The sequence below is a fragment of the Octodon degus genome, unplaced genomic scaffold, assembly GCF_000260255.1.
Source record: "Octodon degus isolate 3935 unplaced genomic scaffold, OctDeg1.0 scaffold00061, whole genome shotgun sequence".
In the NCBI taxonomy this organism is placed as follows: domain Eukaryota; kingdom Metazoa; phylum Chordata; class Mammalia; order Rodentia; family Octodontidae; genus Octodon; species Octodon degus.
Window position 1 is genome coordinate 7,858,755 of NW_004524637.1, and position 26,489 is coordinate 7,885,243.

Genomic DNA, 26,489 nt, shown 5'->3' on the forward strand with positions numbered 1-26,489 from the left:
TGTGCCCGTCGCACAGCACAGCCGTCGCGCTGCTCCAGGCCGTGCAGGCCCCACCTGAAGCCCATGGTGCCCTCCTGAGCCACGTGTTTCCCTCTCGCTGCCTGTTTCTGAACCTCCACCACATTGTCCTCTAGGTGTTTCTTAGCAGGAACCCCATCATTTTGCTCCCTTGTTGGAAAGCCTCTCCATGGCTTCCTTTGGTACTTGAGATAAGATGCAGAATGTTTTTCTTGGCTTAGGAAGCCAGCACACGTGGATTGCTGTCAGTGCTGCTGCCTGCCTAGGTGACGCTGTCCCAACCTTTTGTGTGGCTAGCTCTCCTCCTCCTCCTCCTCCTCCTCCTGATTTCAGCTTCGCAGACCTGTGGCTCCATCCATGTTGGTGTGGTCCAGGAAGGCCTCTCGGTAGGCTGATCCTGTCACAGAAGCAGCAGCCAGCATGAAACCTTAGATTAATAAGATGACCCAAAAATATCGCAGCTGCCTTCAAAATCATGAGACTTTACTTGCTGAAGATTTTGGACAAAAATCTCTGTCCGCAGTCCCAAGTGTTGCAGTTTTAGTCAGCCGAGAAGTGTTTTGCAAGCAGCAGACCTGTGTGTCGTTGCTTCACTTAGATTCCTAGACTTGCTTTGGAAGCCTTTTTGGTCAGCTCAGCAGTGTGTTTCTGAGGGCTTTGCCCTTGCAGCCTGCCAGCTCCCCCAGGCCTGAAGAGGACAAAAGGTGACGTTCCTGGACCCAGAAACATGGCCCCAGACTGCAGCAGTCTTCTCAGCTGGCAGACTTGGGTATCACACTTCCTAGAGCTCTGAGTAGGTGGCTGTGGTGAAGGTGAAATCCCTTGTGTTTGTAAGATGCCTACCTCAAAATGCCTAACAATGAGTGGTCATCTTCTGCTTACATTGTTTATCCTAGAACAGTTATCAGGATTACCACGTTTTAAGACTAGTTCACATCAACTGAGAAGCTAGGCCACGGTGTGGTATATATGCACACTTTTGAAAAGAAATGAATACAATGCCCGATTTCTTGATGCCTTCTCTTATAACAGTAGGAAGAGAGAAATGATTCTGTCTAAATCAAAGATAAATCTTGGCCAGTGAGAAAGCTCACTGGACTAAGCGCCTGCTTAGATAAGCGCAGGGACTGGAGGTTCGATCCCTAACCCCACATGCTGTGCCAGCCCCACCCCCGAGTGTGCTGAGCCGGCTACCCAGTCTGGGTGTAGTGGTGCACAGCTGTAATCCCAGCTCTGGGGAGGCTGAAAACAAGAGGATCACAAGTCCAAGTGTAGTGACAACCTATACCAAATACATAAAAGAAAGAAAAAAAAGGATAAATATAAAGAATATCTTTGTATTTTATTTGATTTTTTATTCTCTCTGATGACAGTCTCCAAGCACGTGAAAGACCTCGAACGCAGAACATGAGCACTCACACTGATACATGGAGACCCCGAGACATTCCTTTGATCCTGCAGGCTGGGTGGTTGGTTTGAGGCCCTGGGTAGCGAGATACCACTGTGCAACTGAGAGGCAGATGCCCACGCTGAGGTCCGGAGTAGGGCCCTGGGTCAATGATTCCCGCAGGCGCCGGGCAGCTCAGCGCGCCAGGAGAAGTGCGCTCCTATTTTATTTCTGCCGTCCGTCAGTGCTGTGTGGTGTGGTCCTGTCTCGGGGTTTTGGGCTCTAAACTTGTCCCTCCTTGCTCATCCTCCAGGGACCTGCAGGCACTAGCAGATTCGGTGCAGTAGGTGTGCGAGGCTGTGTGCTGGGTGGAGCAGTGTGTGTGTATTACTCCCACAGAAGGTTGTTGGAAGCACTTACTATAGAGGTGATTGCCTGTTCTTGTTCATTGGCTTTATTTTCTTTTTTTTTCTAGGATTATGACAGTTTTTTTGAATCAAAGGAGAGCAACACAGTCCTTTCGTTCTTAGGCTTGAAACCACGGTTGGCATCAAATGTAGGTTTCTCTTTTCTTATTCTTTGTTTAGAATTCATCTTACATTGTTAAGAATTGAAGTTGAGGGTGTCAAAGGGATGCATAGACACCATTTGCGCAATTTTTAATTTTTATTTTTCAAATACATAATTCTGAACTAGCCAGGATTAAAATATACAGGGAAAGGGCTGGTCAGATAGCTCAGCAGACTAAAGCATCTGCTTAGGCAGGCACAGGGGCCTGGGGTTTGATCCCCAGGGTACTGTACCAACCCCACCCCAAGGGTGCTCTGAGACAGCAGTTGAGACTGGGTGTGGTAGTGCACACCTGTAATCCCAGCACTTGAGAGGCTGAAAACAGGCGTATTACTCTGAGTCTGAGCTGTGCAGTGAGACTCTGTACACCTGTACTAAATACATTAAAAAAAAATGAGTAAACGATTCTGTTTTTAATTTTAAATCATTGCTATAAATTTCAGTATTACTTTACTTATAATTTCTGCCTGTTTTTCCAAGTAGAATTTCAGGCAGCAAAGCATAATTTTTTTTTAAATTGCAGATTCATATCACAATTCACTTCTGTGTTGTTGGGCTCCACGTTCATAGGTTTACCAACCAGGGATCAAAAGTTCTTTTTTTTTTTATGAGCAGAATATATTTATTGAGAGAAAGAAAGCTTCTGTCCAAGAGAGGGACAGGAGGGGGGCCCGAGCGGGTAGTTCCCCCCCAAAAAATTCTTAAAGTCGCACCGACACTAAGCATGTACAGATTTTTCTTCTCCTTGTTATTTGTCGCACCGACTCTCTTAGCACTTAGACTACAGCTGAGTGATCCAGTGGTGACTAGAAATGTGCGGCTGTGTTTCTATCCAGACATGGTGCCGCTTTGTCCAGGAGGGGTGAGCCCCTGCAGTCTGATGACCCACAGCTGCAGGACAGTTGTGCCTGACTTCCTCGCAGTAGCAGAATCAAAGCCGCATCGGAAGGGTCTTTCCCTTGTCTAACTCATTTATGGTGGCAGGAGGTAGTCTGCAGCAGCAGGCAGGCGGCTTTGAGGAAAATGCTGTACCCTAAATCAGGCGCTGTAGTTTAAAAGCCTCTTTATTAAGTTTTTTTGTCCTTGGGAAGCCATAAAGGATTCAAATTTGTTTTTTGTTCAGGCTTAGAAAGTAGAAATGATGTCTGTTTTTACAAGTTTATTAACCACATGGATTTGCTTTTAAGATAAAAATGGTATTTATTAAGTCAAGTAATGGCTTGATTTACTTTTTAAGAAACAATGGGATTTTTTTTTCAGATTATAAAAGCCTGAGCTCATTTAGAAAAGTTAAGACAATACAAAAAAACTACAAAGTAGAACATAAAAATGACTGCCCAGAGCTAACCGCGTTGGAGTTTTGCATGTTTCCCTGTACTCTGTATATATGGTAACTAAGGGTTTTGACTGTATTTAAAATTGCAGCAGGCTTCTGACGTCTAGTTTGAACACAGCTGGCGTGGAAGTGCATCACTAGGTCTCTGTCAGCCGCAGTTGGACTCTTGGGGCCATGCAGGCTGTGCACCTCTGGAGCGCCTGTGGAGGAGGGCAGGGACGCCGAGCTGGCGTGCAGCTGAGCTCTGTCGGCACATCTGAGTCCACAGATGCTTGAGGGTAGTTTCTGCGCATGTTTTAGAGGTAAAACCCACACGTAGAGTATTTAAAACTTTTTATAAAAATAGAGCATTTAGGGCCTGCCAAATAGCTTAGCGGATTGAAGCGCCTGCAAGCAGGCACAGGGGCCGGGGGTTCGATCCCTGGGCCTGCGGTGTGGGCCTCACCCCCAGGGCGCACTGAGATGGCACTTGAGACTAGGCGTGGTGGCGCGCCTATAATCCCAGCTCTTGGGAGGCTGTAAACAGATCTATACAGTGGGACCCTATAGACCCTGTCCTAAAAAAAAAAAAAAAAGCCATTTAGATACTTGTTAGAATTAAGCATATTTTCTGTCACATTTTTTATGCAAAGATAGCAATCCAGATTTATCCTCATAGCCCTGTAGGAAGCTAGGGTAGGGAATATGTAATGGATGCCAGCAGGCACCATTGTGCACATAAAACCGTTCATAAGATGCGATTCCCACGCTGGTCCGCTTCCCCAAGGTGCAGATTCCTCTGAGATCCTCCTCTGCGCTCTGTGGGGAGCTGTCAGGCCTCCCCTCCCCACCCATTCTTTCTCTCCACCAGCCAGGAAGGGAGTGCATTCCCAGCTGAAGCTCTGTGCGTACCCGAGCAAGGACGCAAGGACGTAGGGCACGTACACCGCTGGCCAAGAGAGCGCGTCCTGCTTGCCACGCCAAGCGCGAGCTGCACCCTTCCTGCCCTCTCCTCCTGCCAGGCAGTGCAAGGCTCCTTCTGCTTCTCCTCCTGCTCCTCCTCTGGCTGCGAGGACCAGGGGCTCTGCGGCCACAGGGCTGCTCTGCAGGGTCCCCCACAGTGAGCAGAACCACTGGCCGCCGCCTGCGCTCAAGGCCCAGGGAAAGTACCAGGCTTTGGCCGCGGCAGCCCGACGGAGAAAGTCTGCCTCCTGCCCCACTGCGTGGGTCCGGCCGAGCAGAGCTGTGTCCCGTCAGCGTTTCTTCTGCTCCGGCTCAAGTCTCCTCCCCATGTTTTCTTCCCTCTACAGGTAGATTTTTATGCCTGTGAATTCATACTATTTCCTCAGATTTTAATTTTTGCTAACACAAAAGTGAGTTCCCATCATGCCGTGTGACATCCGAGTCAGCTTTGTTATGTTCAGTCGGAGAACCTGACCATAACCGTAAAGGGCGTTTTATATCATTAAGTTTTGAGTTGACTGGCCCTGGAACAGCAGTGACTGAAATAGTGCTTGCATGTCCATATCTATGTGTACCCAGCTACGGTTGGTTTTTTTTCTTTTTTTTTTTTTTGCCTTTAATAGTAAATTTAGTAATTTTTCTCCATTTTTTTCTGTGCTGCTTTGTAAATTTTATTTTTTAATAAAGCCTTATGACCGGGAAGATGGCTCAGTGGAATAAGTGCTTCCCTGGCAAGCACAAGGGCCTGAGTTCAATCCTCGGTTCCACCAAAACAACAACAAAAAAATAAAAATAAAATAAACATTTCCCAACTTGAATGTAAAAATAAATGAATAAATAAATAAATAAAGCCTTATGAAACCAAAAGCCTGTATAGAACACCATGTACACACTTAAAACGCAAGAGTCGGCAGACCCAGCACACTGCAGTCTGCAGGTCTGTGAAGTGCACATTCTGACCTGCGCAGTGCACATAATATGAAAGCTGGCTATGGAGCCAGCGAGTTGTCTGAATGTTTGTCGACTGTGCCCAGGCAGGAAGGGCAGCACATCCCTGCTGCTGAGCATCACCCGGCAAATGGCGAGTCCTGCGTCCTGGGCTGCAGCCCTGGGACCAGGGCAGAGGTTGTGGTTCAGGCTCTGTGCTGCCCGGGCCTGAGAACCACTGGGGACCGCAAAGGCTGGTGGCAGCTCTGCTTTATTTTATACGAGAGAAGCGAGGACAGCTGCAAGAGCAGTTCTGCATCCCCCTTCTGTGACTGCCTTTTTTTCACCTCCATAGTGATTCGTGGTATAGTCAGTCTGAGGCTGTGCCGGAGCACTCACAGATGTCGTGTGCTGTAAGGTGAAGCCAGCTTCCTACTCCTGCTGGACACAGGGCCATGAAGGACAAGGCGGGAGAGCCCATGGAGGGCATCGTGAGGATCTGCACCTGAGGGAAGGAGCCCTCGTGGCCCCACGCACAAGAGGACAGAGCAGACTGGCCTGCTCTGGATTGCTCCCCAATCCCTCCCACAACTGAGGAGGGAGGGAGGGTGCGAAGGTGGGCTGCAAGCCAATTGTTTGACCTGCCCAGATGCTTTGAAAGTAAAGTATAAGTGCATTGTAATATTTAGACAGTGAAGACAGGAGGTGTGGACACTCCAGGCAGGGGAGCGCTTACCTCCGGTGTGCCTTGAGCTAGGCTGTTCTCCCCCTGGGGCATACCTAACCCCTGCGGAGGAAGCCTTCTCACCAGTACTTCTCAACAGGCAGAGCCTGTTGCAGCCAAGTCCCTGTTTTCAGTATCAGTTTTGAATATCACGTAGCAATGATACTCAAAATGTGTAACATCTGGCAAACCTGCACTCTGGTCAGCCAGGGCTGGGGTGAGCACGGGGCCCCCAACCAGGTCCCAGCAGTTCAGTGATGGCACATGAGGGGAGCCGGAGCAGCAGAGGGACAGTGACTTTGCCAAGAGACGTGTCTACACCAGTGTGCTCTCACCTGTGGTCTGCACGAAGCAGACCCTCAGTGTGACAACACTTTTCTGCCCCCGAGCAGACACCTTTGGAGAGGGCCACAGCCTGCTGAGAGCTTGTATGTGGCAGGTTGGACGGGTAGGATATAGATCTGGGCTCTGATCCTAAAACCCCGGATGTGCACTTACTACTCATAGAGTGATGACGTGTTATGATTTCCAACATGTATACTCCTGACATTTAAAGAAGTCCCTGCCAAGGGAAAGCTTTCTTATGCAGTTCAATCCAATAAATGGTGCCTTTTTTCTTTTGACAGGCAGAACCGTAGAGGGGAAAAGTGGGAGGTGCTGGAGATGTGCTTGGACCACCACCTCCGGGAACGCCGCACGCACTGCTTACACCTAGCACCTCACTGTGACCAGAGCCACACACACCATCAGTAACTTTGCTTGCCACGGAAGCGGTGTCTTGGGAGATGTGGGTGTGATGGGAACTACGTGACTGCCATAAACCAAATCGGGACTGAGCTGGCTTTGGGACTGGGGTTCTTCTTTTCACTGCCCTGCAGCGGCTGCGCCTGACAGTCCTGGCACCTGCTGTAGGTGTGCTTCTTTTAGTCTGACACACGAGCAGGGGCACCGTCGGGGAGAAGATGCTGGACCTGTGGGGTTGTCGCACATAACTGTTGTCAGCTCGCTGCTTTGTGAGCTTCCTGGGTTGCATCCGTAACGCTCTCTGCCCAGCTGTCAGGATCTGGAGAGAAGGAAAGACGGTGCTGGCTGGAAAAGACCCTTGAAGGTCTCTGTGCAGAACCATAGACGTCGCTCTTGCGGTGCCTTGTGACAGCGGCTGTCGTTCTAGATTCTGCTTGTTTTCATTGGCAGCCCTGTCTGTGTGATCCTCTGAACTCTCACATATCTCCAAAAGTCACTGTTGTAATATAAAATCATTGCCACTAACTCACAGAAATGGAAGTAATTGCTAGTTTGGAAAATATCGGCTTCTTTATCTCTCGCAAGGGGAAAGTTTCACCTAAACGCGCAAGACTGCCTGAAAGATATATTTTAAGAGGTGCACAGATTAGAGAGTAAATTTATAGGAGAACTGTCAGAGCAGGGTCCGAAGGCAGCTTCAGCTGGAGCGATTTATATATATGCAAGTCACATATATTTTTAAAATGCAGTTCCCCTAGCGGCTGCTTGTTCTATTTTGGGCGGGGACTCTATTTTTTTTGAGAAAGTAAGACCTCAGTTAGATGTAGCTTATGAACCCCTGCTGAGCACACTAAAATAAGCTAACGTTGCTGTCCAGTGGCTTCCCTGGACACTTTCCTTGCTCCTCTGCATGGCTCATGTTTTCCCAGAACATGGGCTTGGACCTTCCCGCATGACGCGGATGCGCATTCTGCTCCCTATGCGGGTAGAGCGTGCCCAGGCAGCGGGGTGCGGAAGGGCTGCCCACAAAGCCACCCTGGACTGCGTGGTGAGCCAGCTCCCCAGTTGCATGGGGTGCTGATGACGCTGACCACGCCTACGAGGTAGGGCAGAGACTGCTTTTCTGTATCCTTACGGTTTTGCAAGTTGGGAATTGCCAAACAAGGGAGCCTCCTTGGCTTGGAGAAACGCTCAGAGGGTGGACTCCAGCACTCAGCTTGTCCACCCATCCTGGTGCTAGGCCTTCCATTACGGTGTGGGAAGGACACTTCTGAGAGCGGAGGAATGAAAGCCCCTCCCACCTCCCCCAGGCCTCCTGGAGTGGGCTGCTCCATAGAACTCCAGACAGCTGCAGCTGGAGCCCCAGCACAGTCCAGATTGCAGTCAGGAGAGCGTGGCCGGGTGCTTCGGGGCAGCTAGCATGGGCAGTTTCTCTCCCAGGAAATGTTTTGCTCAAATCATGGCTGTTCCTTATTAGTTAGTGTTAAAACGTGATCCAGGTCAAATTCCATGTGATAAATCCCAGGGACTATCCAGGAGTGTTTTTTCCTAACTGGATATTGTGTTTGAGTGTGTGTCTTCCGATAATAATTAGTTTCTTTTTAAAAATTCAGCAGTTCTAAAAATTGTTTTGTTGTGATTATGCACCTTGCATTTATCCTGCTCGTACCAGTGCATACCAAGGGCCGATTTGGTAAGAAGAAAGCTTTGCAGGTTTCGGGGTCATAGGATCAGTGCCATCCTCACCACCAGATGAAGGGAACCGACTTTCCTGAATGACTTTTGAATTAACCACAATATACCTAGTAGGATTGCATTAAGCATGCCAGATGGATACCAGTGCTAAAACACAGCTTTTACATATCTTCTTGTCACAAGTTTTTGTTTGTTTTGGGATCATCAGAGAATTACAAGAGAGCACATTCAGTGCTTCCTGTACTTGTTGTGGTGGAAGAGAAGCGCAGTGTGTGGCTCTTCGCATGGTGGCCAGGCCCTGCACAGTCCCGAAGCGCTGCCCCGTGGGACCACGCCGTGTGCACAGAATACTGTGTCCTTATGCGCATTCTTCTACCAGCCGATTCCAAGCACACAATAATGATTTTCTGATGCTTTTAACTAGCTGCCTTTATTTAGATTTTGATAATCACAGTCTTAAAAACCTAGCAAAAAAAAAAAAAAAAAAACCTAGAAAAGAAGTGGATTTGGAGGCAGACATGTAATATCAAGGGCATTTCTGGACAGAATCTTGATCTCCTGCAGTAAGCTTTTTGAGACAAAGAAAGCATGATGCTAAAAATCAAAGTGTGCCATTTTCAAAGTAGATAAAATATAGAGTGCTATCCGGCGAGGTGTGTGCAGTCAAGGAGAAAATCGGTTGGAAAAATACTTTAAATTCTGGTATTTTATTACAGTCAAAGGGAAGAAAAAGAAGATATTTTGCCCCTAGGCTTTACTATATTTTAGATTTGTTTCTATTTTATAGATTTAATTCAACACTCTAACCTAGATGTTTTTATACTACATGAATTTAATGATGAACTAAACATGTTTTTGATTATTGAAAGGTACCAAAGGTCTTCCTGTTTCATTTCATTGTTTGATTTTATGGTGGAGTTGTGCTTTGTTTAACAGCTTTTCTTAAATGTCAGCATCTACTTCTGTCTGCATAATTACTGTTTTTAGAGTTCGGCTTGTATGTGTTTGTCTCCAAGGCATTGGTGAGACTTTATGTTCAGCATGAGAGACGAGGAGATTCCAGAAGATGCCAGTCCAGGAGTGGGGCCCACTCCCTGCCATCTCAGACCGCCCTTAGCGCTAGTTCTCGGTTCAACTGACTTTCTGTTCAGTTGGGAAGCTGCGCCCCTCCATGAGCCCCTGCATGAAAAATGCAGATTCCTTGGTAAAAGCCCAAGAATTAAGTGACCACCGCAGCGCCTCACGTGCATCATGGGGCCAAGGATGCAGTGGGTGTCCAGCGCAGTGATGGCCCCGATGGTCGCGGTGCAGATGTGCCTGCGGGGGTCACTTGACTGCTTGCAAAAACAAGGTCAGGTGGCCATGACTCCACCGGCGGGTTCCCTTAAAGGAAGCTGCTACCTCTGGAAGCAGAAGGAAACATCTTTAAAGGGAGCGTGGAGGCTGATCTCATCACTGTGCTATTTCAGACTTTAAACCCTCAGAGAGAGGAAGGTAAAGAAAAGGTTCAAAGGGAGAAACTACATTTGCAGAAATGCCCCAAATCACAATCCCAGAGAAGCAAAGTGGTCGCTGCCTGCTTGTGACCCGGGTTTCCAGAGCCTTCCTAGGCCTGGAGACGCCTGTCCTGTCAGTGTGGTTGTCCTTACTCTGCACACACTGAGCCCCCGGAATGTGGTGGTGCTCAGAGCAGGGCAGAAGTGTCCTCCCTCAGTGGTGAGAGAAGTGAACACAGCAACAGCAGCGCCAGCAGAGGTTAGCGGAAGAGCCCTCCTGGCCGCAGGACCGCGTCTCAGGTGGTGTCTATGACTTTTCTGTTGCTCCTGCTCTTAAAACCATCCCAGGTTTTAAAATTTCACCTATCTACAAAAGCATTCATATGTGTTATATTGAGTGTGTGCTAACGTGTGAGGAATAATCGTAACCAACAGATCCCACGTGTGCCTGCCGCCCACTATGCCTTTCCTCTGAGCACTGTGCTGTCCCTGCTTGTCCCCTCAGAGTCCTCTCGTGCCCACTGTAGCTTTCCTGTCCTTTGTCACTCTGCTTCCATGTACGTATGCTGAAGGATAATAAACGAAATTAAACCAGATTTTTTGTCACTTTTTATGTTCAAAGCAGTGTGAGTTTTCACTGCTCAATATTTTTCCATTATATAAATATATCATAATTTTTCGCGTCCTCAGTTACTAATTAATGAATTGCATGTTTGTTTGAAATAGATAAGTTTAAAATTTATTTATACTTTATTGGCCAATACTGATTTTTTTGTGTGTGTTTTAGTGCAGGGTCTCACTACAGAGATCGGATTCATAGTGATCCTCCTGTTTTCAGCTTCCCAAGCACTGGGATTGCAAGTATGCACCACCACGCCCAGTCTCATTCACCGTCTCGGCCTGTCCTGGTGGGGGGGGGGGGCTGGCACAGCACACCAGGGATCAAACCCCAGTCACTGAGCCTGCCTAAGCAGGCACGTTAGTCTGCTGAGCTATCTGGTTGGCCCTAATTTAATTTTTTATTTCCTTATTTCATGTATACATGCATCTAATTATTGCAACATTGGGGTCAAAGCAGTGACCTTGCACACGTGAGCTCTGCTCTGCCCCTGAGCAGTACACCAACCTCAAGTTTAGCTGTTCAGGAGAAACCAGATTGAAGGAGAAAGCTTCTGAAACTGTTTCCAGGACGCCGAAAAGCATGCAGGTGTTCATTCCATTTGCGTAAAGTGAAGTGCATGTGTTCTGTGTTCCTTTTGTGCCCTGATTTTTGGCAGTTGGCATGTGGGCCGAGAGGTGCCTCAGAGTTCACCTGCTTTGAGGGGGCTCTAATTCTGAGGCTCTTTTAAAGCTCTGCGGTTACAGTTGTTCGGCAAGAAGTTAATACCCTTTATGTTACGGTTTGGTTTTCTGCTGCAGGATTTCACCAAAAGGAGAACTTCATATGTAGACTTCATGTCTATAGATACATATTTCCTTAGTATGTCAACGTATAGCAGCCTTATGACAGTAGGTCAAAATGATGTCATACTTAAGAGAACATGAACCAGTTATTTCTCTAGGTCATAAGACAATGTATTGAACCTCACTCGTCCTTAGGTTGAGTGAGGTAGATTGCTCTGATGCTGAGCATAACCTAGACTGTCTGGGCAGCCTCAAGCAAGCTGGCGTGTGCGTGAACTGACTGCGGAGCAGGAACGAGCAACCAGCCTGGCACCTCCCGCCTGTGGCTCCTGCTAACTTTTGGGGTGTTTCTAGTAGGCAGAGAACACTAGTATTTGAAGGATATTAACTGGGAACTTGATTTTTCTTAAATTGGATAGACCTTTTGTGGGCACGCTGATGTATCACACTTGCTTCTGTACTGATACCCTTGCCTCTCTCCTGGGAAGGCTGCAACACGGCTGTCTCCACCGTGTGACAGAGCCAAAAGCTGCAGCACAGCGCAGCCCTGTCTGCACAGTACTGGCAGTCCATGGGCGGCTCTGGGCACCTGAGGTGAGCCACAGTGAATCTGTGATGTTTCATATCCCACGTTTTACAGGTGTAGTGAGTATAAAAAATTATTTAAAAGACTCATTAGAGAGTTTTTATATTGATTACATAGTGAAATGATAATGCTTTGCATATGTTAAATGTTGAACTTTTTACCTTTTCCTTTTATTAAGTCTCCCTAGAACGTTTAAGATGACATAGATGGCTTGCATTATATTTCTAGTGGGCAGTACTGTCCAACCACCCTCTTTATTTGAATTTACACTGGAGAAATAGATAACTTTTTTTTTTTTTTTTTTTTTAGCTTTTGGCAAAAGCTTGCCTTCGTTTGTAATATTCACAGGAAATATGAATGTCTTTGGGAATATGGTTTTCTAATACTGTTGCCAAGGTAAAAGCTTTTCTCGTTTTCCTTTCTGCCCCTCTGGCTTAAAGCATTTTTGTGATGAAAAAGGAGGTCCATTTTGCAGAGAAAAACAAAATGATAATATTGTGGGTCATCATACAATGTCATACAATGTGACACCTTTCTCCATGTCGAGTCTCCAGTGTCCCTGTTGTATTGGTCCATATCTGTGAACAAAGGCGCAGTGGCAGTTTTATGTTTTTTCTTTTTTTTTTTCCAAAGGATTTAATGAAGCACACTGATACTATCTGCAATCTGGAGGACAGTGATGAATATTAATAGGATTTAGTCCTAGTTCTCTCTGTATGTGTAAAACTCATTTGAGCTCATAAGAATGTGTGGCTAATCTGCCTTTAAAAAGTTCCTTTCTTGTATCATTGCCAAAGATTAAAACAGAAGGTTGTACATATAATTGGAAAATTACTCTTTTCCTTGCCCAGAATTTTTAACCATTTTCTTTTGGCTGTCGTCCTAGAGAAAATAATTTTGGGGAGAAACCTATGTTGTTTTGTCCTTTAAAGAAACTGGACAGTAACAGCATTCATTAAGGAGAGGAATGTTTTGTTTTTGTTTTTTCGTTTGGGAGTCAACCCTGAAATGAGAGAATGGTTTGAAGCATTCCTGAACGCCCGAGAGATGCCAGCCCTGGGCGTTGCGCACCACTACTCATCCTGCAGCTCTGGCTCGCTCTTTGTTCTGCTAGTGAATAACCACACCTGTGTAGTATTTAACGTTCGGAGATGGGGGAAGAACTTGACCGAGACTTAGTTTCTTAATACTAAACTGTAAGTTCTCTCATTTTTCTCCCTGCCAGTCCATTCTTACGAACTCTGTCACCAGGTTCAAAAAAAAGATTTGGGGCCAGGGAAAGGCACAGTGAAGCGAGTCCACTGTGAGTCCACAGTTGGCTCAGTGACTCACTGTGAGATCAGTACCAGGGCTGATAACCCTGCAGTTTTTGCATTGCCTCTGCTGCTACCCAGCCCAGATTGACTCCTCCCTTCCTTGCTGTCCTGGCTTTGCAGTGAACCAGGCTTCAACGGAGTGTGCCAAGCTACAGCCCAGCTAACCAAAATGGGTTGCGGGGGTGAGGACTGCGGGCCAGGAGGCAGAGGTGTCACCAGCTGCAGCCTTCCTCGCTGGATGTCCTGTGTCACAAGCCTAATAATACTTACTATCCGGCATTGCAGTCATAAAGAAGAAACTGAGTGCTGACAGGCTTTCTAGCCCAGCGACCTGGGAGCAGTTACCACCTTAGCTAAAGAGACTGCAGCATTCAGACTTGGGGACAGGCAGCCCTTCCCAGTCAGAGCTCACAGAGGAAGGCGTTCCGGGGCCCCGTTCTCCAGGAGCAGTTCTCTAGGGCACCCCGGTGTGTAAACAGTTCTGTGCTGCGAGGCTGGAAGCAGGAAGTGGGAAGCGAATGCCAAGTTGGTGATACAGCAGTCTGGAGGCAGGTGGTGTCTGCCTCGAGAGATGGCCATCTCCCGGCCTCTCCGGAAATGCATCATTTTAGCAAGCAGAGCATTTTCGGTGTTGGTGAAGATAGAGCTGTTTAATCCAGCATTTCACCCATTTCTGAAAACTCAGCCAGCTGCACCAAATGGCCCTCTGTTGGGTGGAGTTTCCTGAATTGCCATTCTGATTTTCTGCAGAGTGAATCAGTGTTTCATGGCACTTTTGCATGGTGTACGGTTAAGAAAAGAATCCCCAAGTCATTTGTCCTCCCAGAGCCTGAGAACCTATGCTAAGGAGTCATTTTCGTTTCCCATTGTACCTTGTCTTGTATCTTTTATTTGGGGACCATTTGAGACAGGAGAAAATTCTTTCTTTCAATAAGGGCAAATACGGTGTTAAAACAGGGCTGAGAAGATAGTTCAGCAGCATGATGCTGGTCTGGCAAGCTCAAAGCCCTGAGTTCAATTCGTAGTTCTGAAAAATTTTTTTAAAAATTTTAAAAAGATCGATTATTGTCTTAGTACTAAGGAGTTTACTGGTTACCAAGTATTATACTTAAATTTGCATGATGCTGTTGGAGAAGAAAGTATATTATTCTTTATAACTTAACTTGTGAGCATAAATATTCGATGTTTTAATGCTTTTCAAAGCTCCTTTTCAGGTATATTTTATTCGGTTTGGCCCTGCTTTGTACTAAGAAAGTAATAACTCGTATGTCCTCTTTTTATTTATGTATACAATAAATGTGTTGTAAAAGCTGATTTTGCAGTCAGGTGGAGTATATGGTTTATTAGTTTGTGTTCACCAGTCTGTTTGGTGTGTACATATATGGCAGCTGAGTACCGAAAAGCCTAGTCCTGTTGTGTCTCTAGAGCATTGGCTCTTTCTCTCTTCTGTGGACAGTTACCACTTAGAAAGTTTGAACTACATGCATCCACATCAGACCAATTAGGAGGCAGGTATCACATGATTTAAACAGTGGGAGTGAAATGGAAGGAATGGCTAGCGTCTGATAAGAGTGTCGTAGGTGGGAAGGCCACATTTTATGCTAGTGGTGAGGGAGAAGATCGGCGGAAGGCGGGGCACGCCCTGTCCCAGAGAAGATGTGCTTGCAATCCCAGAGTGGCACGAAGTCGGCTGAACAAACAGGAGTGACCTTCGTGCACAGACAGGGCAGGGCCAGGTGAGGCACAGCCCATGGCCCACCTGTGTGCTGACAGACAGGTGCATGGTGTGTGGAGACAGGAGGTCTGGGGTCCCTGGAGCGCCGTGTGTTGAGGGGTTTTGAGCCAGGCAGAGCTGCCCCCAGCCCTGTGTCACAGCCAGCCATGGCCAGAGGGATCCCTTGCTCTTGAGTGTCTCCAGCTCTGCTGGGAGAGCTGGATGCTGACTCACTAGTTCCAGAGGGTGAGGGGGCTTCATCACAGAGCGGTCACCAGAGAGCAAGTGGGGAGCTGATGGAGCAGGTCAGAGAGCAGCCGAGTCCACACAGATGCTGGGAAAGTTCTCGTGGAGGCTTCTCCTCTAGAGCGAGCGTGGTTTAGAAGAGCAAGAGGACTTCCAGCCTTTTGTGAAATGTAAGTGACTTAAGGGAGAATTTCCACTAGGGCAGTATTGATGCCCAGCTCTCTGTACTCTGTGGGCACCTGTGAGTCAGTTATTAACTAAGCTATGAGTGCTTTGTCACAAATGTCACAGGAAGAGGCAGAGTTCACAATGTAACAGGCTTCTAATCATGTTTATTTTGTAATTCTAGAACAGGGAGCACCAACGTTGCCAATCAGCTTAGGTTCTTTGTGCCATTTAGCTGGAAATCATGACGTGGCAAAAGTTCCACTCTGCTGGCCGTCCTAAAGTCACAGTTGGAGACTGTTGGATAGCGCTGGATTCCAGGAGGTCCCAGCCGGCTGCACAGGCACTGCGGCCACCAGCTGCGCCTGCCCAGTGCTGTGTGTGTGCATGGGCTGACAGCAGAGTGCTTGTCTCCGAAGCTCCCTGATGTCACCAGCTGAGTGTTCATCGCTCTTGCTTTAGAAATGGCTGTTCTGTCCACTACTCAAGATAGAAGTCCAAAGTAGGCCTACAGGACTTTTAGAATTCACCCTGCTCACACCACCAGCAGGTTCACAGGAGCACCTCAGCAAGCCCTTTAAAGAGCTTGTGCCACAGCTCAGAGAACAAATGCCCCCTGAGAAGCCGAGCTATGACCAGGGTGAGCAGTGTACACAGTAGCCACAGGTCTTTCAGTGGGAGCTGGGCTGGAAGTGTGCTCTAAATGTTGGTTGTGCAGATCAGGGGCCCAGAGACCTTCCTACCTGATGAGAGCCGCCTCAGGCTTCCCTCACCCTTCTTCAGAAAGGCAGCAGCAGCTTCTGAAGTTAAGGGCTGGAGGGCGCCGTGCTGCGTACCTACATCACGCTGGAGTGAAAGCGGTGGCTTGATGGCCAGGGAGGACGCTGAGCAAACTGAGCTGGTCTACTGGGGGGCGAAGTGAAGTGGGGCCAAAGTCCCTTCAGCAGGTGCAGGAAAAGATAAGTCGGGATTCTTGTCTGCCTCACAAAGATCCTAGCTCTGTACAAGTCAGATGCTGGCTCTGCTTTAGCATGCTACTATGACAAGCCTTGGGGTGGCAGCACACGCCTGTGAGCCCAGCATCGGGAGGCTGAGGCAGGAGGATCACGGTGCATACAAGACCAGCCTGGGCTACCAAGTGAACCCAAGGTCAGCCTGTACTACATGGTTTCTGTCCCTTTTTTTTTTTTTTTTGAACTGGGGATTGAACTCAGGCTCTTGCACTTGCCAGGGAAGCGCTTATTCCACTGAGCCACCTCCCCGGCCCCTATTTTTTTTTTTTTTTAAACAAGGACAGTTGAAAAGAATTCTCTTAACACCTGGCCTGTTGTCTTGCCCTAAAGATCGTACCTGTTAGAGAAGACACTGCAGAGGCATACTGGCCCTACAGGTGTGCTGGGATGAGCCTAATTGCATCCAGCGTCTCTGGACTCTTAGTCCAGGGTCACTAGTGAAGAAGGTAGGTGACCCTGCCATATGCCCTTTATTAAATGTAGGAAAGCCTTGAGTTTCCTACATGGGGGGGGTAGCTCGGCAGTCTAAGTGCCTGCCTGGCAAGTGCAAGGATCCAGTTCAATCCCCAGTACCACATTCTATGCCAGCCCCAGAACCCCAGGCTCACTGTGCCAGCCACCAGAATCAGGCATGGTGGCACATGCCTGTAATCTCAGCTCTGGGGAGGCTGAAACAAAAGAATGACTACAAATCTGAGCTGCATAGCGAGACCCTGTGCCAAATTTTTAAAAAAGAAAAAGAAAGCCTCAGATTAAAGAATAAGATAACTCTGAAAGAAGTGGGCTCACAAGGACAGTAGGTTCGGGGCATACCATTCTCCCGTCTTGCCTTAGTGTCGTGCTTGAGCCCCAGAGCGTCTCTCCTCTGCTCTGATATTTTCATCAGTATTTTGGCAGGTCTGCATGTCAAGATATGTCTGCCACGTCGGAAGTGGCAGGTAGATATTCAGACACCACCACCTTTCTGGACCTAGCTGTGAACACGATGGTGATCTCAGTGTGGCCCTGTCATCGTGAGAACAGTCACCCAGTGTCGATATCACCGCCTCTGCCTGTGGCCCAGGTGGTGTGTTGGTGAACGGGCCCTGCTGGCACTGCTGTGCTCTGAACCCTTCGGCTCTGCACTAGGGCTCTCACAGACACCTGCAGCTCCTGCTTAAGCAGGCTCTTCCCAGGAGCTCCGTGGAAGGATTCCTGCTGGTCTACAGTAACCAAACCAAAGCCGACACCCAGCTTCATCAATACTTTGTTTTATGAACATCTTTAATCTTTAGGGTGATCTGTTTAGTCCCTAGCAACCATTGTTTCTCAAAGCAAAAATCTTAGCTTCTTCTTAATTTTAGCTCTACAGTCAAATCAGTAGGATTTGCTTTTCGAAGGCTGACATAAACCTAACAGTTTCATAGTTTCTAGATATAGCTCTTCCTATGAGCTAACTGCTAGTCAGTATTTTTCTTGGGCAGCGTGAGTGGGTGGGTGATAAAAACAGCATGTTCTCTTGTCTTACAGTAACCTTGATTATAGTCAGAGTCCTTGGCCTAACAATAGCTTTGGTGGTGTTCAAAGCTGTTGCAAAATACAAGGTTTAGAAAACTGATTCAGAATATGTGTGTGTATACATGTATACATGTGTCTCAGTGGATAGTTATCTCAAGTTCTACTAAATCTCAGTTTAAGGAAGAGGAAAAAAAAATAAAAAAGAGGCAAGGAATTTTTTTTAAAAAAATAGTCTTTGTAGTTATTCACGTAAATGACACCTACATGATGACATCTGACCAGCAAGACATTGAGATGTAAATATAGTAGTGACAAAGTCAGTGGCAGGAAGTCTCTCAGGGAAAGGGTGCCAAGAGTGGCCAGCGTGGTGCCGAAACAAAAGCACAGGGTCACTTCTGCCATGACGGGAAGGCGCAACTGCTGGTTTTTCCAGAAACATGTCACGCGTTGGAAAATCAAGACCCATCTTCTGAATCTGGCACTGAGGAGAAAAGCTGTTCATAAGATCAGAAAAGTATGGTACTGAAAGGCAGGTTTCACCCTTCCTGTAAACCCTCTAAGTTTCTTCCAGCATTCTTATTTCAAAATACCACATATTTATGAGTGACAGAGTTTAGGATGAACGAGGATCGGGGCTGGTAGCCAGCTAGTGAGGCTCTAGCCCTCCCAGAACGTGGACGCAGCTGGCTGAAGCAGCAAGTGAGAGGCGCGCAGCAGGAATCACAGCCACTGGCGACTGTGAGACATGGAGTACATATGTGGGAAACGGAAGGGATGGGAGCAGCGCCTGTGGGAAAGGAGAAGGTCTCTCGTGGGGTGCTGGCCCCTGTGGAGGGGAGTAAGGGAAGCAGCAGAGGTCCACCCGTGCAGGCAGGTGCAGTGAGCAAGGGCCTCAGCAGTGTGGCTATTGACAGTGACTGGGGCTTGCGAGAGTACTGCCCTCACCTGAGCTCCTGCCCGCCCACTTCTGTGACCAACTCCACTTGTTCCCAAAGAGGTTCACCCCAGCTTGGCTGAGAGGTGTCATTTTTGTGTGTCCCTAGTCATGAGTCTCAGGTGCATCTGCCTGGAAGCTATTTGCTTTGGCTTTAGCTTTACAGTAAAGACTGCTTTCTGCATTTGCTCAATAAATACTTACATTCCCTATCCTTCTGACTGTGCCCTGTAATTCCTTCTGGGGGCCCACCAGCAAGCGGTAGCATGCCCTTGAAGGCTTGCTGCTTCCTGCTGGCGTGGAAAGCCAGATGGAATAGCTGCTTCCAAAAATGCAAACAAACCTAGTAAAAGGCAAAATACTGTATAGGGAAGACAATTCGTATCTATGAAACTAGGTGAATTTTTTTCTCTTTTTCTTTGTGTGTTGTGTTTGTGTTACTAGAGATTGAGCTCAGTGCTTCACACATGCTAGGCAAGCCCTCAGCCCCTGAGCTGCATCCCCAGTCTTGGGCTCATCTCTATGGAATGCTTTTACAGTTAAAGAAAGAAAATAACCTAGACTGTTCTAGTGCTGATGTAAAAGTACAATGAAAGAATAAAACACAACTATAAATAAACCTACATCATTTTATTAGTTTGAATTTTCTATGAAAAACCAGGGAGCAAGCCAAAACGGAAAGATGGCAATGGTGTATAATGCACACACACACACACACACACACACACACACACACACTTGCTGGGTACTAATAATTTGAAAAAACATTGAAACTGCTTGGTAGATTTCCTGGGCCCAGAGCCCTTTGCTACCAGGACTGGGTAGTGGCGACACCTAGAGGCCTGGTGGCTGAGTGCACAGGGCAGGATGAGCATGGCTTTGCTGTGCTTTAGCCATCCCAGTGGCCGTGTGTGTGGTAACACCTATGAAAGCATGGGATCTGCCTTTTCCAAAGCTGTGCCTCACGTCCAGTCAAGTTGGGAATGGAGGACGCATCATGGCGCAGCCTGTGCTCTGGGGATGAGGAGCCCATAGCCAGGGCTTCATGGCAATTCTCCTGCCTTGCTAATTCTCAAGGGGTTCTAGAGATTTTTCCGGTAAGTCATAGACCCAGTGAGACTTCCCACAGCACCACCCCCAGGGTCTTGCACCAGTTGTCAACAGAAAATGTTCAGCTGAATGTGACATGGCATCTGGTAGGGTCGCAGCATCCCAGCATGCTGCTGGACTAGCGCGCCTGGGGCCTCAAGGGTCCTAGGGGCTCCACCTATCTTCCCTTGCAGCTCAGAGCTGAAGAGATGATAGGGTAGAGGCTAAGAGGAGGGCTCAAGGGTACTTTCTGTGCCTTCCCTACCAGAGCATCGAGCCCCATAGCTGGTCCCTCTTTCTGTTAACCTGTTACCCAGGTTCATTTGGTTGCAAACAAAACACTTCTTGAAGCTCCCCAGAAGCCAGAAGTCCAGAGCAGTAGGCCTTGCAGGCCAAGCCGGGCAGTTGTCGGGGAGGACAGCTTCCTGCCTGTGCACACATCTTTTGCATCAACAGTCACCCGGGCAGAGCAGACATAAAGTCCCTGCTTCTGATCAAGTGAGGCTGGGGACCTGCGAGCCAGGAGTGTTCAGCAGTGTAAGATTGTAATTACAGATAACGCAATAAGTGGCCAGGTAAGCTGGGACAGTTAGTCCAGGTGTCTAAGAAAGTGACATTGGACCCAGTGCTGGCCGATCAAGGAGAGTTAGCCAGATGAGAGCACTTTGAGTAGAGTGAGTGATGGACACGATTCTCCCCACCTTTGTATCTGTTCAGGGCTAACCAGTGAGGAGGCTGACCTCATACAAAGATGTTGCTTCCCAAGGTCCATGACAGAGGAAATCGTGCTCGGCCCTGTTCAAACAGCCAGATATTTTAATCTCTGTTTTTATGAGCCACTTCTGATGATAGAAAGGAGCTTATACAGCTAGAATGAAGATAAGCAGATGATGAGGCAATGAAAAGATTAAAAGGATTTCTAGGGAAAGAGATATAATATATTTTTCATAAGAATTTTCATATAGCTTTCCCCTCACCCCCGGCCTCATGAAAATTTTATTGAGATTTTCAGTAAGAAAAAAAAAAAAAAAAAAAAAGATCTCTATGCTAAAGACCCAAAGGTGAATTAAGAAATGGGGAACAAATCTGACATTATTGAACCACCTCACATTAACAAGCTTGTAAAACATCTCTGTCTCTGCTCTTATGGAAATCTTATTTGATTTTTATCCTTTGAATGTGGACTAATTCTCCGCTGGTGCCTTAAAACATCTGCCGACGGAAGGCTGGGGCCTGCGGCTGGAGTGTGTGAGGGTCCCTGAAGGGCGTCTCCTGGCCGAGGTGGATCCCGCGAAGCTGGCAAAGACGGCCTGGATAAGGAAACACGAGGTGGAACCGACACCTGCAAACTCACTTGGTGTCTGTCGTCTTTGTCCTAGGCCTGCAAGAAACACCAGTTCCCCTCGGGAACGCTTAGGCAGGCTGCGGTGGGAAGGGGGACGTCTAGGCCACCACCCCTGTCTCGAGACACAGTCCTCGGGATGTTCCGGCTCATGGTCGGTCAAGGTGGGAGGCGCGTGGTCAGCAACGCCCAGGAGGAAGGTGCTCACGCGATGGTGGGCTGGAAGCAGAGACCAGGGAGGTGCTTGGGACGGCCCCAGTGCCCCCGCCTAGCGCCAGGCCCTCCCAGCTGCAGCGCTCCGAGGTGATGACTCCCGCAAGGAGCCCGCACCGTGCCATCCAGGCACCTTCCAGACGCCCCACCTCTGCAGGCACAAGCTCTGGAGGGCATTCGGGGTCTGAACTGTGACAGAGGGGACAAGTATCCGTGAGCAGTTCTGTCTTGCGTAGGCTAGTGGATTTAACTGCAGTCCAGATGAAGGCGCTACAAAAACTAAAGCAAGGTCGGCCCGTGGACCTGATGCTGTCTTGGAGAGTCTGAAAGAAAAGTGACTAGAAGAGGTATTTTAAAGCTCAAATCGTAACTAAGTAACTGCATGGATTATTGGTCAATCGCTGCAAGAGAGCTGCCTGGAGAAGAGGGTTGGGAGAAGACAGCATCTAACCATCCACGGCAGGAGCGCGCACGAGGGCCAGGGCAGCACGAAAGTCTGGGGTGACCGCAGTACAGCCAGAGCACCTGCGCAGTGGGCCAGGCGGCGGGGCTGGTTGTCCCTGCTGCAGCTGTGGGCCGAGCCATGAGCCCCGCACTGCCCCTAGGCCCGAGGCAAGGCCGAGGTCCAGCCTCGGCTTCCGGGAAACAGCATTCTGGGGAGAGAGGGAAGCGGGCTGCGAAGAGAACCACAGTGGGGTCAGGAGGGAAGGAGGGTGCCGTGGAGACGCGGCTTGAAATAGACCGCTGCTGGGTTGATTTTCTGGCTCGGTTCATGATACAGTTGACCAAAATGGGGCCAGACACGAGGCTGCGCTTGGACTCCCGAGTCTGTTCCACTGCAGGTGGGACCCTGGGTGGGAAAGGTCACTGTGGGGCAGTGCAGCGGCTGGCTGGGATGTTCAGGAAGTCCTGGAGTGCACTGGCGAAGACTCGCCCCTGGAGAGGCACGAAACCCGCGGGAATGACTCTAGGAAAGGCCAGGGGAGAGAAGAGAAAATTCAGGCCAAACACTCACACGCAGACCCATCCTTTGGATTTGATTTTCTGAAAGTTTTGGATGAGGTCCAGAATTATTTACATGCCAAAAAAGGCAAAGTGCTGATGTGAGATGACAGGGAAGAGACGGAACAGGGCCAGCAAGGTCTGCAGGAAATGACTCAAGACAGGAACGCGAGCTGGGGCCAGGGGGATTCTAGCAGCAGCTGGGCTGAAGCTCTGGGCGCAGACAGCCATTCAGAAAGGAGGATGCTTCAGTGAAATCTTGAAAGCCAACTGAAAAGGGGAAGCCTGAAAATGGAAACTGGAGGATCACTGAGAGTCTGGCCTGTGTAGTGAGACCCTGTAGACCCTAAACTGAATACAAGAGAGAGAGAGAGAGAGAGAGAGAGAGAGAGAGAGAGAGAGAGAGAGAGAGAGAGCATGAGCTGTCAAAGGTGGGGTGTTCTAGGCAAGCCAGTATATCTTGGGGCTCCCTGCTAGCGGGAGGCCCGCTGTTCATATTTGCAGGGAGCTCTAGGATCTTCCAGTCCCACCTTCTCTCTGAGCAGACAGAGGCCCCTATGCCAAGCTCCAACCACATCTACTGGCCACAGCCTCATGCCATGCTTGACGCAAGCGGCCAGGCATTTGGGTTTTCACCCGGGCTTACACCTCTGACCTTCTTATTTATTTTCATGGTAACTGTTTTCCATAACTAGAAATAGAGCATGAAAGAGATGGTTCCCTTTTCCTTTTCATTTTTTGTTAAGGAAATGCATCAAACAAATTATAATTAAGTTAATACTCAGTTTGTAGTATAACTGAAAATTTTGCTGTATTTACTTTTACTCCCCTGAGTTCCTGCTTTAAAATGAATGTTTTCCTTGGAGGAATTCATGTTGGAGAAGAGAAGAAAGGAGATCCAGAGCTGCAGGTAGAGGAGGAGAAGTGAAAGTGATTAGAGTGAGATATGCATGTGCACCGACTCTTAGATGAGCATCATTATATATTGCAAACATCTACTGAGCAAAAAAAAAAAAAAAAAAAAAAAAAAAAAAGCTGTTTAATAATCAAGAGCAATGATGGCCCAAAGTAAATTCTTCTCTTCCTTTGAGGGTGTCTTCCTTCAACCATGCCCTGTCTACAGATATGTGTGGTCGACTGGCAAGACAGTGTATTAGCGTTGCCCTCCAGCCAGGCTCAGGAGCAGAGCTTGGGCAGACGACTGTGCATCCTGGGTCTTCACATGGCGCCATGTTAGCATTTAAGGTGATGGAGAGAGTCGCAGAACAAGCGCACCGTATCAGCATTCACCACAGCAGCGGGCCTGAACTTCATGATTTAAAGAATAATCTTAACCACCTGGCCATCGAAATGTACTTTATTTTCATGGGAATGATACAAAAATAATTTTTTCGAGCTCGCAATTTGTCTTTTCTGTTTTATCTTTACTTTTGGAAATGTTTTTTTAAAGAATTTTTATACTGTATTTCTAGTTATCTAACCATTGCCAAATGCCTAAATATAATGGAAATTTTGACGGATGTTTTGTATTTAATGGAAAAATTTTAAGATTTACTTTCTCTGACAAACTAGTCATATTTTATTTTTAGGTCTAACCATTTATCATCCCTCTCTTTTGGAAAAATATCACATGATCATGTACATTTGTATTATTCATAGAGTTTATTCCATCTAGTATTATAGTGGTGCCTGGGTTCATAAATGCCTTTCTTTGGTTATAGGGTTTAGTTTTTGGTACCAGGATGGAACTCAGGACCTTGCACTTGCCAGGCAGGCACTTAAGCTGCTGAGCTGTATCCCTGGCCCAAATGCTCTTCTTCAGGAACAATTTCCAATTTTTTGTTTGTTTGTTTGTGGACTACACTGGGTGACAAACAACCACGGCCATCTTTCCCACACAAACACGAACATGGCTTTCCTTTCCAGAGCTGTGGAAATTAAGTCTGTGAACTGAGGTGCCACCATGTACCCACCCCACTGTACAGAACTTGGACTAGAAATACGTTTCAGTTTCTACGCTGTCGGCATCTACCTGTTCCACTTATACATCAGTTGTTTATTGACTAGCAAAGGTTAAATGCTTTAGACTTTGTCTTAAATATAAAGCTGTGAGGGCTGGCACTGTAGCTCAGTGGTAGAGCAGGTGCCTGCCTACCACACACGAGACCACAGCCACGAAGGAGAACGGAGGAGGAGGGGAGAGGAGGGAAAAGGAAATATGAACCTGTGACCTCCACGTCTTCTCAATATCCACATTAAATATACTTTTATATGGAAGCAGCCAACTCTGTTCATCAAGAAATAGTGGTTTGAGTTTTTTGTTGAAAGGGATGTCATTGCATTCATATAAAAATCTATCTTCTATGGATGTCATCCCTCCAGGAGCCTTGGTCGTGGGATAATGTCATTTCTACTTCTTTCTCTGTGGTCATGTTGTTCCTTCAGGAACACTACACTCTTGTGGTCAGTGGCCACAGGAACCTGTGGAAGGTGACACTGGCTTCCATCCACTACACCCATCAGAGCTTAATGGTGTGGCAGCAAAGTTGTCTTTACCACATAATCCCTGGGCCTTGATTCCTAATAAAACCTATGCCCAAGGCAAAAAGCAAACAACATCATTCTTTTTTTTAAAAAAAAAAAATTTAGTAAAGCGTCTACAGGGTCTCACTACAGAGATCGGACATGTAGTGGTCCTCCTGTCTTCAGTCTCCCAAGTGCTGGGATTACAGGCGCAAACCACCCCCACCCCCAGTCTGAGTTGCTCACTTGGAGAGCCGGGGGGGGGGGCAGCACAGCACACTAGGGATCGAACCCTGGTCCCTGCTTCTGCCTAAGCAGGTGTTTTGATCCATTGAGCTATCTGGCTGCCCCTTCATCATTCGTAATTTATAAAAAATTATGTTTTATTGTTGGACCAAAATTTTCAAGATTGGTCTTTCACCTAAAAGAAAAATGTCTTGGTTTTCAGGGACAGTATTAAGAACAGCAACATCTGCTCTTAGCCTGTGTGTTGGCCAGAGTTTTACTTAGAGGAACAGGTGTAAAGAACAAATACTAACATGAGATATACAATGTATAAGGTATTACATGATTGGTTTAGGACAGTCAGCCACAGAGCTGGATGAGGAAGTGTACAGAGAGTGTCTGCACACCCCAGACTAAACAATTCAGTTCCAAGGTCTGAAGCTCACTGCAGTGCTCCATGCAAGTCTTTTTCCGCCAGCTAATGGGTCTCCAATGGAAGACTGAAGAGTCTGCGATGGAGGCTGAAGAATCTGCGACAGAAGGTGAAGGATCCAAGCCAAAGGCCGAAGAGTCTGCACTGCAAGCCAGGCGATGAAATCCAAGCCGGATGTGAAACCTGAAGTTCCTCCAACGAAGTGGAACATGGAGTGCTTCCTCAGCCCTTTTATATGGTCTCTTTGTGCTGAGCCACTCCAGGGCCAGCCCATTGTGCCCTAGGGTGAAGCCGATCACACCCTAGGATGGGACCTTGTCCTTCTCTAGGGAGGAACCAATCCACGCCCTAGGGTGGGCCTGTTGCATCCTAGAGCAGAACCAATCTGAATTCAGCAGAGACCCCTCAGCTGACTGGCAGGAGTGTGATTGGAGAGAACACAATAATGCCCCCAACAAAGACCCTCACCTTCTACAAGCACCGCCATCAGTGGGAGTGCAGAGCTCAGAAGAGACAGATGGGTTCTGTGTGGCCTTGAGGAAGGAGGGGTGGCAGAGAAGAACTGGCCTCAGATGGATGAAACCTAAGTATGGAACCTACATACAAAAGGCAAAAGTCAGGGCTGAGAGAAAATGTGTTTTATTACATAGCCAACCATTTGATTTAAGAAAATAAACTTTTCAGTAAGATACAAAGCAGTAGATTTATTCTGCCTGCAAATCAGCAGGATTCCCAGGTAGGTCACTGTCAATGATTGTTCATGAGGAAGTCCTGAAAAAATGTCAATAGTGGACTAACAAAGCTGTAGAAATATAGTTAAGGAAGATTTTGCATTTCTAAAGTCCAAGCTTTCCAAGGTTGCTGTGCAGGAAGGTGAGGACTTTTGGCATCAGTTCCCAGGAACATAAAGAAGTAACTATTCCCATACACTGACAGGAATCATAAGAC

The 26,489-nt window shown here is 47.6% G+C and overlaps 1 protein-coding gene across 3 annotated transcripts in view; it reads left to right on the forward strand.

Annotated features, from left to right (window-relative positions):
* The window catches only part of Sh3bgrl2 (SH3 domain binding glutamate rich protein like 2), a 121,350-nt gene that overhangs the window by 49,507 nt on the left and 45,354 nt on the right, over positions 1-26,489 (forward strand). Inside the window, exons 3-4 of one of the 3 annotated variants that reach the window (XM_023718726.1) lie at positions 1,881-1,961; positions 6,531-10,435. The exons of 1 other annotated variant lie outside the window; for it this stretch is intronic. In XM_023718726.1, coding sequence (XP_023574494.1) covers positions 1,881-1,961; positions 6,531-6,542 — 93 coding nt within the window. In that variant the 3' untranslated portion in view covers positions 6,543-10,435. Of the gene's footprint in view, positions 1-1,880; positions 1,962-6,530; positions 10,436-26,489 lie in introns of those variants that run through there. One more of the 3 variants, XM_023718728.1, reaches the window with a different exon arrangement.